Source organism: Ictalurus punctatus, chromosome 17 (assembly GCF_001660625.3).
Source record: "Ictalurus punctatus breed USDA103 chromosome 17, Coco_2.0, whole genome shotgun sequence".
NCBI classification, from domain to species: Eukaryota; Metazoa; Chordata; class Actinopteri; order Siluriformes; family Ictaluridae; genus Ictalurus; species Ictalurus punctatus.
Genome location: NC_030432.2, coordinates 3,298,395 through 3,310,894, shown reverse-complemented (window position 1 = coordinate 3,310,894; position 12,500 = coordinate 3,298,395). Strand labels below are relative to the sequence as shown.

The 12,500-nt window shown below is 43.6% G+C and overlaps 1 protein-coding gene across 2 annotated transcripts in view; it reads left to right on the top strand.

Moving 5' to 3' along the window:
- The window catches only part of LOC108277592 (cytoplasmic dynein 2 heavy chain 1), a 52,088-nt gene that overhangs the window by 27,794 nt on the left and 11,794 nt on the right, over window positions 1–12,500 (top strand). For both annotated transcript variants that reach the window (XM_053687313.1, XM_053687314.1), the window contains exons 52-78: window positions 103–211; window positions 324–437; window positions 511–653; window positions 756–828; window positions 945–1,090; window positions 1,232–1,369; window positions 1,483–1,596; window positions 1,731–1,891; window positions 2,960–3,083; window positions 3,593–3,714; window positions 3,825–3,911; window positions 4,020–4,146; window positions 4,251–4,392; window positions 4,757–4,866; window positions 5,323–5,343; window positions 5,428–5,526; window positions 5,677–5,800; window positions 5,973–6,136; window positions 6,289–6,408; window positions 6,629–6,763; window positions 6,878–7,021; window positions 8,098–8,187; window positions 8,622–8,687; window positions 9,645–9,692; window positions 9,976–10,053; window positions 10,169–10,300; window positions 11,028–11,100. In XM_053687313.1, the coding sequence (XP_053543288.1) occupies window positions 103–211; window positions 324–437; window positions 511–653; window positions 756–828; window positions 945–1,090; window positions 1,232–1,369; window positions 1,483–1,596; window positions 1,731–1,891; window positions 2,960–3,083; window positions 3,593–3,714; window positions 3,825–3,911; window positions 4,020–4,146; window positions 4,251–4,392; window positions 4,757–4,866; window positions 5,323–5,343; window positions 5,428–5,526; window positions 5,677–5,800; window positions 5,973–6,136; window positions 6,289–6,408; window positions 6,629–6,763; window positions 6,878–7,021; window positions 8,098–8,187; window positions 8,622–8,687; window positions 9,645–9,692; window positions 9,976–10,053; window positions 10,169–10,300; window positions 11,028–11,100 (3,004 nt within the window). The remainder of the gene's footprint in view (window positions 1–102; window positions 212–323; window positions 438–510; window positions 654–755; window positions 829–944; window positions 1,091–1,231; window positions 1,370–1,482; window positions 1,597–1,730; window positions 1,892–2,959; window positions 3,084–3,592; window positions 3,715–3,824; window positions 3,912–4,019; window positions 4,147–4,250; window positions 4,393–4,756; window positions 4,867–5,322; window positions 5,344–5,427; window positions 5,527–5,676; window positions 5,801–5,972; window positions 6,137–6,288; window positions 6,409–6,628; window positions 6,764–6,877; window positions 7,022–8,097; window positions 8,188–8,621; window positions 8,688–9,644; window positions 9,693–9,975; window positions 10,054–10,168; window positions 10,301–11,027; window positions 11,101–12,500) is intronic.

Below are 12,500 nucleotides of genomic sequence, written 5' to 3'. Positions count from 1 at the left end.
GTCTGTCTGTTTTTTTATCAATCTGTACTGTAATATCATTCAATAAACATACATACAGTATATTAATGGATATAAATGATATGTGTGTGTGTGTGTGTGTAGGTGATGCAGATGGCGGGTGTAGAAGGGCAGCAGACGGTACTGTTGCTGGAGGATCATCAGTTTGTACACCCCTCCTTCCTGGAGATGGTCAACAGTCTGCTCTCTTCAGGTCTGTGTGTGTGTGTGTGTGTGTGTGTGTGTGTGTGTAACAAGGTGTGTTGTTTATTCAAAGGAGCAGCGCACATGTTTTGTTTTTTTTAACGTGTGTGTGTGTGTTACAGGTGAAGTTCCCGGGCTGTACTCTACAGAAGAGCTGGAGCCGTTACTGTCATCTCTGAAGGATCAGGCAGCGCAAGACGGATTCACCGGACCCCTCTTTAACTACTACACACACCGTTAGTACGCACATATACACATTAATCATATTCTAACATGCTGTACATTATATGAGTGTGTGTGTGTGTGTAGGTGTGCAGCAGAACCTCCATGTGGTGCTGATCATGGACTGCACCAATGACAACTTTACCATCAACTGTGAGAGCAACCCGGCGCTGTACAGGAAGTGCAGTGTGCAGTGGCTGGAGGGATGGAGAGACAGCAGCATGAAGAAGGTAGAGAGAGAGAGAGAAAGCAGGATAAAGAGGGTAGAGAAACATGATTGATAAATGACGTGTGTGTAATAAGTGTCTGTGTACTACGTGTGTGTGTTGTAGATTCCTGAGATGTTCCTGTCTGAAATGGAAGAGGAGAACAGCTCCGGAAAAAAACCGAAGAAGCACAAAACAGGTGTGTGTTAAAGGTGTTGGTTAAAGATTTGTTTCACTTCTAACATCTCAGGTGTGTGTTAATGCTTTTTGATTGGTCGCTGGGTGAAAAAAGCTGATTGGTCGATTTTCCCACAGACTTCTTCCACTCGTTTCTGACTATCCACGAGTCGTGTCGCGATTACGCAGCCACGCCTAACCGGTACCTGAGCTTTCTCAAGGTGTACCAATGCATTTACAGCACCAAGAAGAAAGAGCTCACCCAGAGACAGCAGCACCTGCAGGTACACACACACACACACACACACACACACACACACATGCACACACACACACACACACACAGAAAGTACATAAAATGAGAAATTGGACATTTTCATTCCTTGAGTTCTGTGTGTGTGTGTGTGTCTGTGTGGGGGGTGTAGGCGGGCGTGGCTAAGCTAAACGAAGCGAAGTCATTGGTTGATGAGCTGAAGAGGCGCGCTGCTGAGCAGAGCATGTTACTGAAAACTAAGCAGGCGGAGGCAGATGCAGCGCTGCAGGAGATCACTACATCCATGCAGGTGTGTGTGTTTGTGTGTGTTGAAACATGGCAACACTAACAGGACAAACACTAAAGAAGGTGCTGAAGTGTTGTTTGTGCGTGCGTGCGTGCGTGTGTGTGTGTGTGTGTTAGAATGCAAGCGATCAGAAGACAGAGTTGGAAAAGCTGAAGGGACGGATGGCACAGGAAGTGGCCAAAATAGAGGAGCGAAAAGAGAAGATTGATGACGAACTGAAAGAAGTCCAGGTAAACAAACACACACACACACACACACGACTCAATCCATCAAAACTCAACACAACAGGATTTTCCACCATGCAGATTATAACAATAAAACATGATGTTCCAAAATTAAAAATAATGTGTGTGTGTGTGTGTAGCCCCTGGTCGAAGAGACAAAGCAGGCTGTCGGAAACATCAAACCGGAGTCTCTGTCCGAGATCCGCTCGCTGCGAATGCCGCCGGACGTCATCAGAGACATTCTGGAGGGAGTACTGAGGCTCATGGGAATATTCGACACCTCCTGGGTCAGCATGAAGAGGTGAGACGCTAAATCAATCCAGTCGTGTTTTCACCTGAGAAGTAGCTTTTATTACTTATCTAAAATATCCGGTTTTCTTTTTTTAACTGTAACTGTGAGTGACTATCACAGTAATGAGATGCATTATTTATCCAAATCGCTAACGGCTCGTAATGACCGCGATAAAAAAAAACCTGGTGTGTTTATGTACGCGTTTTAATGCGTCTGTAAATTAGACTTAAAGACCCAATGCATCCGCTTTAGATAAGTCAATATATTTACTCTTTGCTAAACCGAGATATTTTCCTGATGGTGTGTGACTAAATACATTACACCGGGTTTATTTCACTCATTAAAGGCTTTATTTGTTTGTATATACATATTCACACACTACCAGTCAAAAGTTTGTGGACACTCGACTGAAATGTTTTTCATGAGCTTAAAAACCTTTTGATCTGAAGGTGTATGATTAAATGTGTGAAATCAGTGTTGTAGACAAAAATATATTCGTGCCGACGTATTCATTTATTTCATTAGAAATAATTAGAAATTAGAAAAAAAAAATCTTTGCTTAAACGGACGACTCGGAGAGAAATATTCTGAAAAGCAGCCAATAAGAGTCCAGCGTAGGTGGGAACTCCTTTAATACTGTTTAAAAAGCATCTCCGGGAAATTCCTCAAGAAATCGGGTGAGAAAACACCGAGAATACATTTCTGGAAATTCAAGGCAAAAAGGGCGTCTACTCTGAAGATGCTATAATATTAAATTCTTTGGATTTATTTTGGATTTTTATCACAACATAATTCCCATAGTTCCATTTGTGTTACTCCAGAGTTTTGGTGACTTTATTATTATTCTAAAATGTGGAAAAATAAAAATAACGAATGAGTGTGTCTAAAACTTTTGACTGGTTGTGTGTGTGTGTGTGTTTTTATTATTTATTTGCTAAGCGGTAAGTTAATAAAATGAAACCGTGACAATACGTCAAGGTAGAAAATAATAATAATAATAATAATAATAACAACAATAATTCCATGACTTAAATAAACACACTTCTTCCTGTACATCTGGTTTTATTTTTATTTCAGTTTCTTGGCTAAGCGCGGAGTGAGGGAGGACATCGTGACGTTCGACGCCCGAAACATCACTCACGAGATCCGGGAGAGCGTGGAAGAGTTATTGTACAGGAACAGGGCATCATTCGATTCGAAGGTCTCTCTCTCTCTCTCTCACACACACATACACACACACACACACATATATACACACACACGTGCACACACTGACACACACATATACATATACACACACACACACACACATACATACACACGCATACACACGCGCACACATATTCACATATACACACATACATATACAAACGCACGTGCACAGACACATACACACACATATACATAGACACACACACACAGACATACACACATGTACACACACACACACACACACATATACATATACACACGCACACACATTCACATATACACACACATATATATATGTATATGTATATATATATATATATATATATATATATATATATATATATATACACACATGGAACACACATCGATCTAGGTATTTAAGGGTTAAACCCCACTCAATTCTAAATCTGTAATAAAGAAATCTGTAGAAAGGTTCAGGTTCGCACCTGGATACGGTTTCTAAAGACGGAATGACTCAGCGGGTGTGTGTGTTTCCAGAACGCAAAGCGTGCGAGTGCAGCGGCCGCTCCGTTAGCAGCATGGGTGAAAGCAAATGTCCAGTACTCTCACGTCCTGGAGAAGATACAGCCACTGGAGACTGAGCAAGCAGGATTGATGGAGTGCGTACAGACACTCACACACACACACATACAAATGCAATATGTACATGCAGCCAAATGTCTCCACAGAAATACATTTGTTACAACTCTTCTCTTCGTGTCCGTGTCAGAAACCTGCGCAAGACGGAGAGTCGGAGGAACAAACTGGAGGCTCAGCTCAGCTCCGTCGGAGAACGAGTGCAAGAGCTGAAGGACAAGTAAGTAGAACTGTGAACACTTAACACCGGTGACCACACTGCAAGATGATATGATGTGACTTGTTAAGGGTTCATTCTTATTTTCTGACGTGTGTGTGCGTGCTACAGGTTTCAGTGTCGTACCACCGAAGCTGCTAAACTAGAAGCCGACGTGAGCAGAGCTCAGGAAACCATCAGTGCTGCGGAGAAACTCCTCCACCAGCTGGACGGAGAACACACTCGCTGGAGCACACAGGTGTGTGTGTGTGGGGCAGGGGTCTCAAATATAAGATATACTTCAGTCCAAATGTATACGTGTCACATTACTCTGAGTGTGTGTGTGTGTGTGTGTGTGTGCAGGTGGATGAGATTAGCGAGGAGCTGAAAACTCTTCCCAAGCGCGTGCAGCTGGCAGCAGCGTTCATCACATACCTGTCTGCCACACCTGAGGATCAGCGCAGAGCCATGTTGCACAGTTGGATGGAGCACGCAGGACTGCAGAGTACACACACACACACACACACACACACACACACACGAATCCCAAATGTCGTCCTGTTCATTTTGTTCGATCCAAGCCACAGAAATCTTCTCTCGACCTTCTCTGATCTGATGAAGTTCTTGTTCTCAAACCCCCTCTCTCCATTTATCACTACAGATTAAAGTATTGGCACCCTTAGGGTATCATGCGCTTTTTATTTATTTATTTAAATTCCAAAATGAGGTCGAAAAAGCACTTACACCTTCTTGTAAAAAACGTGACCAAGAGAAACCAAACGCACATATGGTGCGATACACTCGCCGTGCCATTCCCACCTTATACACTTCTTCCTTAAAAACGTGACAGTTCCTTTTCTCGTCGGCAGAGTTCGATTTACGTCACTTCCTGTGCTCTGAGAGCGAACAGCTGATCTGGAAGAGTGAAGGACTGCCATCTGACGACCTGTCTATGGAGAACGCCCTCGTTATCCTGCAGGTAAAACACACGCGCGCGCGCCATGCCTCCTTAAGTCACATCAGTCCGGTTTTACACTTATTTCATGATTTATACAGTTCATACAGATGCTATACACACAGGCCACGCCCTTTTACTATTACCAAGTGGCACAGAAAGCCAGTACCACCTTCACTTGTACTAATAGGCTCAGAGGCCACGCCTCCTCGGCAGACTGACAGACTAAAAGGCCACGCCTCCTTCATTGGGAGGTTGCCTTATTGTTTAAGGACATCATGTGTGGACATATAACATAAGTGTTCGTGTGTGTGTTTGTGTGTGTGCGCACTTTGTCTTTATTGTCTTAAATTGTCTTTATTTTATTATCAGTGTGTCGCATTGTTTAATGACATCCTCACTGTTAATGTGTGTGTGTGTGTGTGTACCTCTGTCTGCCTGTTCGTCTGTCTGTCTGCCATTCTCATGCCACATCCTCAGATCACTGCATTAAAGAACCGGGTAAGGACACACACCCACACACACACAAGTGGTGTCTATTTATTGTTTTATTGTATAAAATATAAGTTCTCTCTCTCTCTGTAGAGTGTGGCGTGTCCGTTTCTTATAGACCCCTCCTCTCGAGCCACAGAATGGTTACGCACCCACCTTAAAGTGCATCGTTTAGAGGTCATCAACCAACAGGTACACACACACACACACACACACACACACACACACACACACACACACACACAGTATTCCAGATATTCTCGTACTTATCAGCAGCATTATGTCTTTCCTGTCTCTCTCTCTCTCTCTCTCTATGTGCCTGTCTGTCGATCCGGTTCTCAGGACTCTAATTTTATGACCTCGCTGGAGTTGGCGGTGCGCTTCGGAAAAACATTGATAATTCAGGAAGTGGACGACGTTGAGCCGGTGCTTTACCCTCTACTGCGCAGAGACCTAATCGCGCAAGGCGAGTCTTCCTTCCATCCCTCCACCCGTTCCCTTCTATTCGTCCATCCGCTCGTCCTTTCGGCCAGCACTTTGTCCGTCCCTCGATCCATCCCTTCATTATTCCGTCTTTTGTTTTTATTTATTTATTTATTTATTTATTTTTTAATTTATTTATTTTTTTATCCGTTCAGGTCCTCGTTACGTCGTTCAGATCGGAGAGAAAGTCGTCGACTACAACGAGGATTTCCGCCTGTTTCTGGCAACCCGCAACCCCAATCCATTTATCCCCCCTGACGCTGCTTCTGTTATAACTGAAGTGAATTTTACCATCACTAGAGCAGGACTGCGTGGGCAGGTAACACACACATATATACACACACAACGAGAGTATGTTCATAATTAATTATAGAGAACATCAAAGTGCACCAAAAATGATATAATGATTACACAATTATGTGGTGATTATACAGTTGTGTAATGTGTGTGTGTGTGTGTGTGTGTGTGTAGCTGTTGGCGTTGACCATCCAGCATGAGAAGCCAGAACTGGAGAGTGAGAAGACCCGACTGTTGCAGCAGGAGGAGGAGAAGAAGATTCAGCTCGCCCTGCTGGAGGACTCGCTGCTACAGGTACTCCATTACAACTCCCAGCATGCTCTCTGTTTATATATAATACGGCTGTGCGCCATTATACTGTGATGTCATGCTACGGATTGATATATATACGATATCAGTATCGATGATCAGACCTGAGGCCATCTATTCCGACTTCGACGTACATATCTATTATATCGCTCTGTGTGTGTGTGTGTGTGTGTGTGTGTGTGTGTGTGTGTGTGTGTGTGTGTAGACTCTGGCCACAGCTCAGGGGAACATTTTGGAGAATAAGGAGCTGATCGAGTCTCTGAATCAGACGAAGGCGAGCAGCGCTCTGATCCACACCGCTCTCACAGAGTCACATAGACTGCAGGCCTCGCTCGACCAGGTGAGAGAGTAATGCAGTAATGCAGATGTCCTCTTGGGGGCAGCAGAGCTATATCACTTATCTGTTTTTCTCTCTTTCTCTCTGTATCTGTCACACTCCTCTGTCTCTGCGTAGGAAAGGGATGCCTATTTGCCGTTGGCCGAAAGCGCCAGCAAGATGTATTTTGTAATCACGGATTTATCCCGTGTTAACAGCATGTACCGCTTTAGTCTGGCCTCCTTCATCAGAATCTTCCACAGAGCACTGCAGACTCAACAGGTACACACACACACACACACACACAGTGATCTAAAGGAGCATTTCAGTGAGTCCTTTTTCAGACAAAGCAACCTTGTAAATCTCTTCACCGTGACGTCACGTCACATAGCAAACGTTTTCTTGGAATAACTGTCCTCGTACACCATGCTCAGTCATTCCCATGCTTTTGTTCAAAGCCTTTTCACAAATTTTCCCCAACAAAATGGTGAAGGGTCAAACTTTTAAAGCGAGCAAAAGCATTTCTACGGATCGTATTGTTGTACACGCCGCTCATCACGCATCTTTTTTTTTCCCTTTCCCCAAGCCGTGTCCATTTCTGGGCTTTATAAAAGTGCTGAAAACCAAGCCAAGCGTTTGCGTGTGTCTGTGCTGAGCGAGCACAGCAATCACAGATGAAGAGTTTACTTCGTTTATATACACATACACACGTACATGACGGCTTTATTAGGAACACCTGTACACTCATGAAGCTGTCCAGTCAGCCAATCATGTGAATGGGGGGCGGCGGCGGCGGGGGGGGTTTCACGATCTCAAATACCCACTCTTTACAACCACGCTGAGCAGAAAAGCATCTCCGGACACACACCACATGTCAAACCTTGAGCTACAACAGCTAAAGACAGCGAGGAACAGGTATCTGAGGCTGAACTGGACAAGGAGTGGAGAAACATCTGGTCTGTAGGTTTAATTTCCTTTTCTGTGGCACTTGATCTGGTTTTTATTGTTTTGCTCCATGTCCAGTGTTGCAGCACTTAGTCTTAGGCTGCAGAGTCTGGTGTTTCTTACTTAATAATTCATTCTGTTTAAATATTAAATCTGTTTAAGCGTCTATTAAACATTAATCATATCCTTCGTTTTAATTACATTAAATTTACTTCGGGGGGGATGAATTTATTCTTTTGTGTCTCCAAGTACCTCAAGGCTTCATTAACTAAGCCTCACACAGGCTTAGCTAATGAAGTGTTTTGTTTCTCTCTCTCTGTGTGTGTGTGTGTGTGTGTGTGTGTGTGTGTGTGTGTGTGCGCGTGCGTGCATTTGTGTGTGTGTTTGCGTGCGTGTGTTTGTGTGTGTGTTAGGAGAGCGACAGCACTGAGGCGAGGATCACAGCACTGGAGGCGTCTCTGAAGAGCATGGTGTACGAATATGTCTGCCGCTCGCTCTTTAAGGTGAACACACAGTCTCTCTCTCTCTCTCTCTCTCTCTCTCTCTCTCTGACACAAACACACACACTGTTAGGGTCTGCATGTCTCAAACTCACACCCTTGTGATTACTAAGTCAGACCTATAAGTACTGAGCAAACTCTGCTTTCCCTGCAACACAGTGAGTGAGTGAGTGAGTGTGTGAGTGTGTGAGTGTTTCTGTGAGTGTGTCAGTGAGTGTAGGAATCAATGTGTGAGAGTGTGCTTTGAGAGAGTGCGCGTGAGAGTGCGCGTGAGAGAGTGCACATGTGTTCAATGATTCATCAGTCCTCTGTGTGGATCAGTGAGTGTGTGAAGGAAGGGGACAGTAAATCTGACAGCAGCTGCTGTGTGTCCATGCATCTGTGAGAGGGGGATAAACTGTCTGTGTGTGTGTGTGTGTGTGTGTGTGTGCGCGCAGGTGGATCAGCTGATGTTTGCATTGCACTTTGCGAAGGGAATGCAGCCAGAACTCTTCCAAGAGAACGTAAGGCCACACACACACACACACACACACACACACACACACACACACACACACACACACACACACACACACACTTCTGTCATATCCACAGCTGCAGCTCTTCTGTTAATAACACTACTATACTGTAATCTTGCATTTATTACACATGATAATACTCATCATACCACTGCACTGCTGAATTCTCCATTCTGATTGGTCAGAAGGTTCTAATACATTATCATACAGCTTACGGAGTCTCCAGTGTCAGTGGCCAAGCTGTAACATGATCTTCGGGACAGGGACAGTTAACCCTTTGTGGGTTTTTTCGTTAACATGACTTGATGAACTAACTTCTATCGTGGGTACATTGCCACAGTGTTAACTGTAACTCTAAATGGATAAAAAGTTTTGGATAAAATCTTTATTGTACTCATTGTCTGTGGTATAAGAGGAATAACTATCCCCGAGACGTGCTGGTATTGGAAAATATTCAGTGTAGAGTTCGGCCGCGTCGCCCCGTCCTGTCACTCATCAGTTTCCTGTCACTCATCAGTTTCCTGTCACAGATCAGTTTTACTGTCACTCATCAGTTACCTGTACCTTGATCAGTTTCCTGTCCCTGATCAGTTTCCTGTCCATGATCAGTTTCCTGTCCCTGATCAGTTTCCTGTCCATGATCAGTTACCTGTCCCTGATCAGTTTCCTGTCCCTCATCAGTTTCCTGTCCCTCATCAGTTTCCTGTCCCTCATCAGTTTCCTGTCACTCATCAGTTTCATGTCCCTCATCAGTTTCCTGTCCCTCATCAGTTTCCTGTCCCTCATCAGTTTCCTGTCACTCATCAGTTTCCTGTCACTCATCAGTTTCATGTGTTTTATTCCTTCAGTAATACATTCATTCAGTTACAGCATATTCATACACATTTACACACTTGTACAGCATTCTTATAGTGTGCGTGTGTGTGTGTGTGTGTGTTTCAGGAATGGGATGCATTCATTGGACTGATAGTCGCAGACACGGTCAGGAAGGTGGTGGTTGTTCTTCATTCTTTTCTTCTTCCTTTTTTCCTCTTCTTCCACTTCTTCTTCTTCTTCTTCTTTTTCCTCTTCCTTTTCTTTTTCTTTTCCTTTTTTCTTTTTCTTTATTTTCTTTTGCTTCCTTTTCTTCTTTTTCTCCTTCCCCATCTTTTCCCCTTCCTTTTTCTTCTTCGTTTTTTCATTTTTATCTCGTCATCTTTTTCTTCTTCTTTTTTTTGCATTTAAAACCTGCCTCTTTATCTTTCTCTCTCTGTTCCTCTGACTCAATCCTCAGGACTCCCAGAAGTCTTTGCAGGAACACATTCCTTCCTGGATTGATCAAGAGAGACACACTGCTGTGGCTTTACTCAAGGTAACACACATACACACACACACACAGTCTCTCCCTCTCCGAGCTTGCTTGCTTTGCAGAATTCTAATCTTCTTTGTGTGTGTGTGTGTGTGTGTGTGTGTGTGTGTGTATATAGAGCACGTTCCCGGCTCTGTATCAGTCCCTGTGCCTGAGCGACGCAGATCTCTGGCTCTCATTTTCACAAAGCTCCGTCTGCGAACAGGAAATCCCTTCTTCCATCGCCAGGAAGATCTCTCTGTTCCAGCAGGTCAGCTGTCAGTTAAACACGGTGGCTCCGCCCTCTGCACCGGAACCGCCTCTATAATCTCCGTCATAGTCTCACACCCAGAACTTGCGCATGAGCTACTCGTTTCCGCATTAAACCGCGAGATCCCGTATGAACCAGTTCTGTGTTAACCATTAGAGAAAACTCAATCCTTCAAACTTAACATCCTCACAGTCAGAACTGCTCACACGTCCTGTTCACTTCACTGTAGAACTTAGTGTTTTATTTATTTATTTTCTAAAGAAATAATTAAGCAAGTGGTTAACAAATCAACTCGACATTATCAAGCTCATACGTTCATCATCATCGTTTAGTCCAAAAAATTCGATATTCTGCCGCAATATATCCAGCCTTTGCCTTGTTTACGATAATATAAACTAACTTACAGATTCTGACTGAGCTTTTTCTGTGACATTTACCTATTTCTAAGTATAATTTGTCTAAATAAGTAAATAAGTCTTTTTTTTAAAGTAATATTACATTTAGTTATTACAACCAGCGAAACATCTCCAGCAGGTAATCTCCAATGTCCTTGTATTAGGCGTGCAGTGCACGAGAATGTCTCTATAACGCCAATGTACATTATGATGCACTATGTAGTGAGCATATATAGTGAATAAGAAGCTGCTTAATCTCGGGTAATTAACGACCGTGGAATGATTTTCCACCTACAGTATAAGATCTCTTAATGTCCGCGGTCTTTCGGCAGGTGTTGGTGGTCCAGGCTGTCAGACCGGACAGACTGCAGAGCGCCATGGCCAGCTTCGCCTCACACACACTGGGTACGGACAAAGAGAAGACAGAAAGTATCTTCTTTCTTTTTTTATTTATTCATTTTATTTTTTATCATCACATGATTTGAGTGAAGAGGAATCCCTCCTGGTGCGTACTTAGGCAGTCGTTTTTTAAATACGCAGATGATTTAAACAGCAGTAAGCGCTCCAGACTCTCTATCTCTCTCACTTTTGATTAGGTGTGTTTAGCCCCGCCTCTGCTCTAATTTCATTGCTTGATGCACTTTAGCCTGTAGGTGTACTCTGATTGGCTGCTGGCAACAAAAGAGAGATAGAGGCAGAGGGAGAGTTAACATTAGCAATGCAGCACATACACTGCTGATGCTCTATTTATTTATGTATACACACATTCCCCTCCGAAAGTATTGGAACAGCACGGCCAATTCTGTTGTTTTTGCTGTACAGAGAAAAACATTTGGGTTTGAGATTAAAAGATGGATATTTATTTGCATCTAGATGTGTTAAACAACTTAAAACATGGCACCGAGGTGGCAGACCACCCAGTCTTTATGTGGGAAAAAAGTATAGGAACAGATAGAAGTAAATGAAAGTAAATAACACTTATAACAGCCTACAGGTTGTAGTTTATTTGTTTCGGAAGGTGTGTGTGTGTGTGGGGGGTTTCTCTGTTCAGCCTCCTCTGCAGGAGGTGAGATGCTGCTCAGTTGGGTGAAGGTCTGGTGATCGACTTGGCCAGTCTAAAACCTTCCACTTCAAAGTGTTTTGGATCGTTGTCTTGCTGCGTGATGAAGTAGGTCCTGATTCATCTGGATGCAGTAAATCTCTGTAAATTGTCAGACAATGTTCCTGTAGTCTTCTGAATTCATTCTGCTGCTACCATCATGAGTTCCATCATCAAGAAAGATTTAGTGAGAACGTTCCAGAAGAAGCCATGCAAGCCCAAGCCGTGACACTACCTCCACCATGTTTCACAGATGAGCTTGTATGTTTTGGACCATGAGCAGATCCTTTCTTTCTCCACACTTTGGCCTTTCCATCACTCTGGTAGAGGTTCATCTTGGTCCCAGAACTTTTGTGGATCATCTCTGTATTTCTTTGTGAATTCCAGTCTGACTTTCTGATTCTTCCTGCTGATGAGTGGATCACATCGTGTGTTATGGCCTCTGTATTTCTGCTCTCGAAGTCTTCTTCGAACGGTGGATTGTGATACCTTCACCCCCGCCCTGTGGAGGTTGTTGGTGATATCACTGACTGTTGTTTTTGGGTTTTTCTTCATCAGCTGTTGTTGTTTTCCTTGGCCGAGATGTTCCACGTCTGTTGCTCAGTACACCAGTCGTTTCTTTCTTTTTCAGAACATTCCAAATTGTTGTATTGGCTATACCCAATGTTTGCGCAATGACTCTGATCGATTTTCCCTCTTTGCTCAG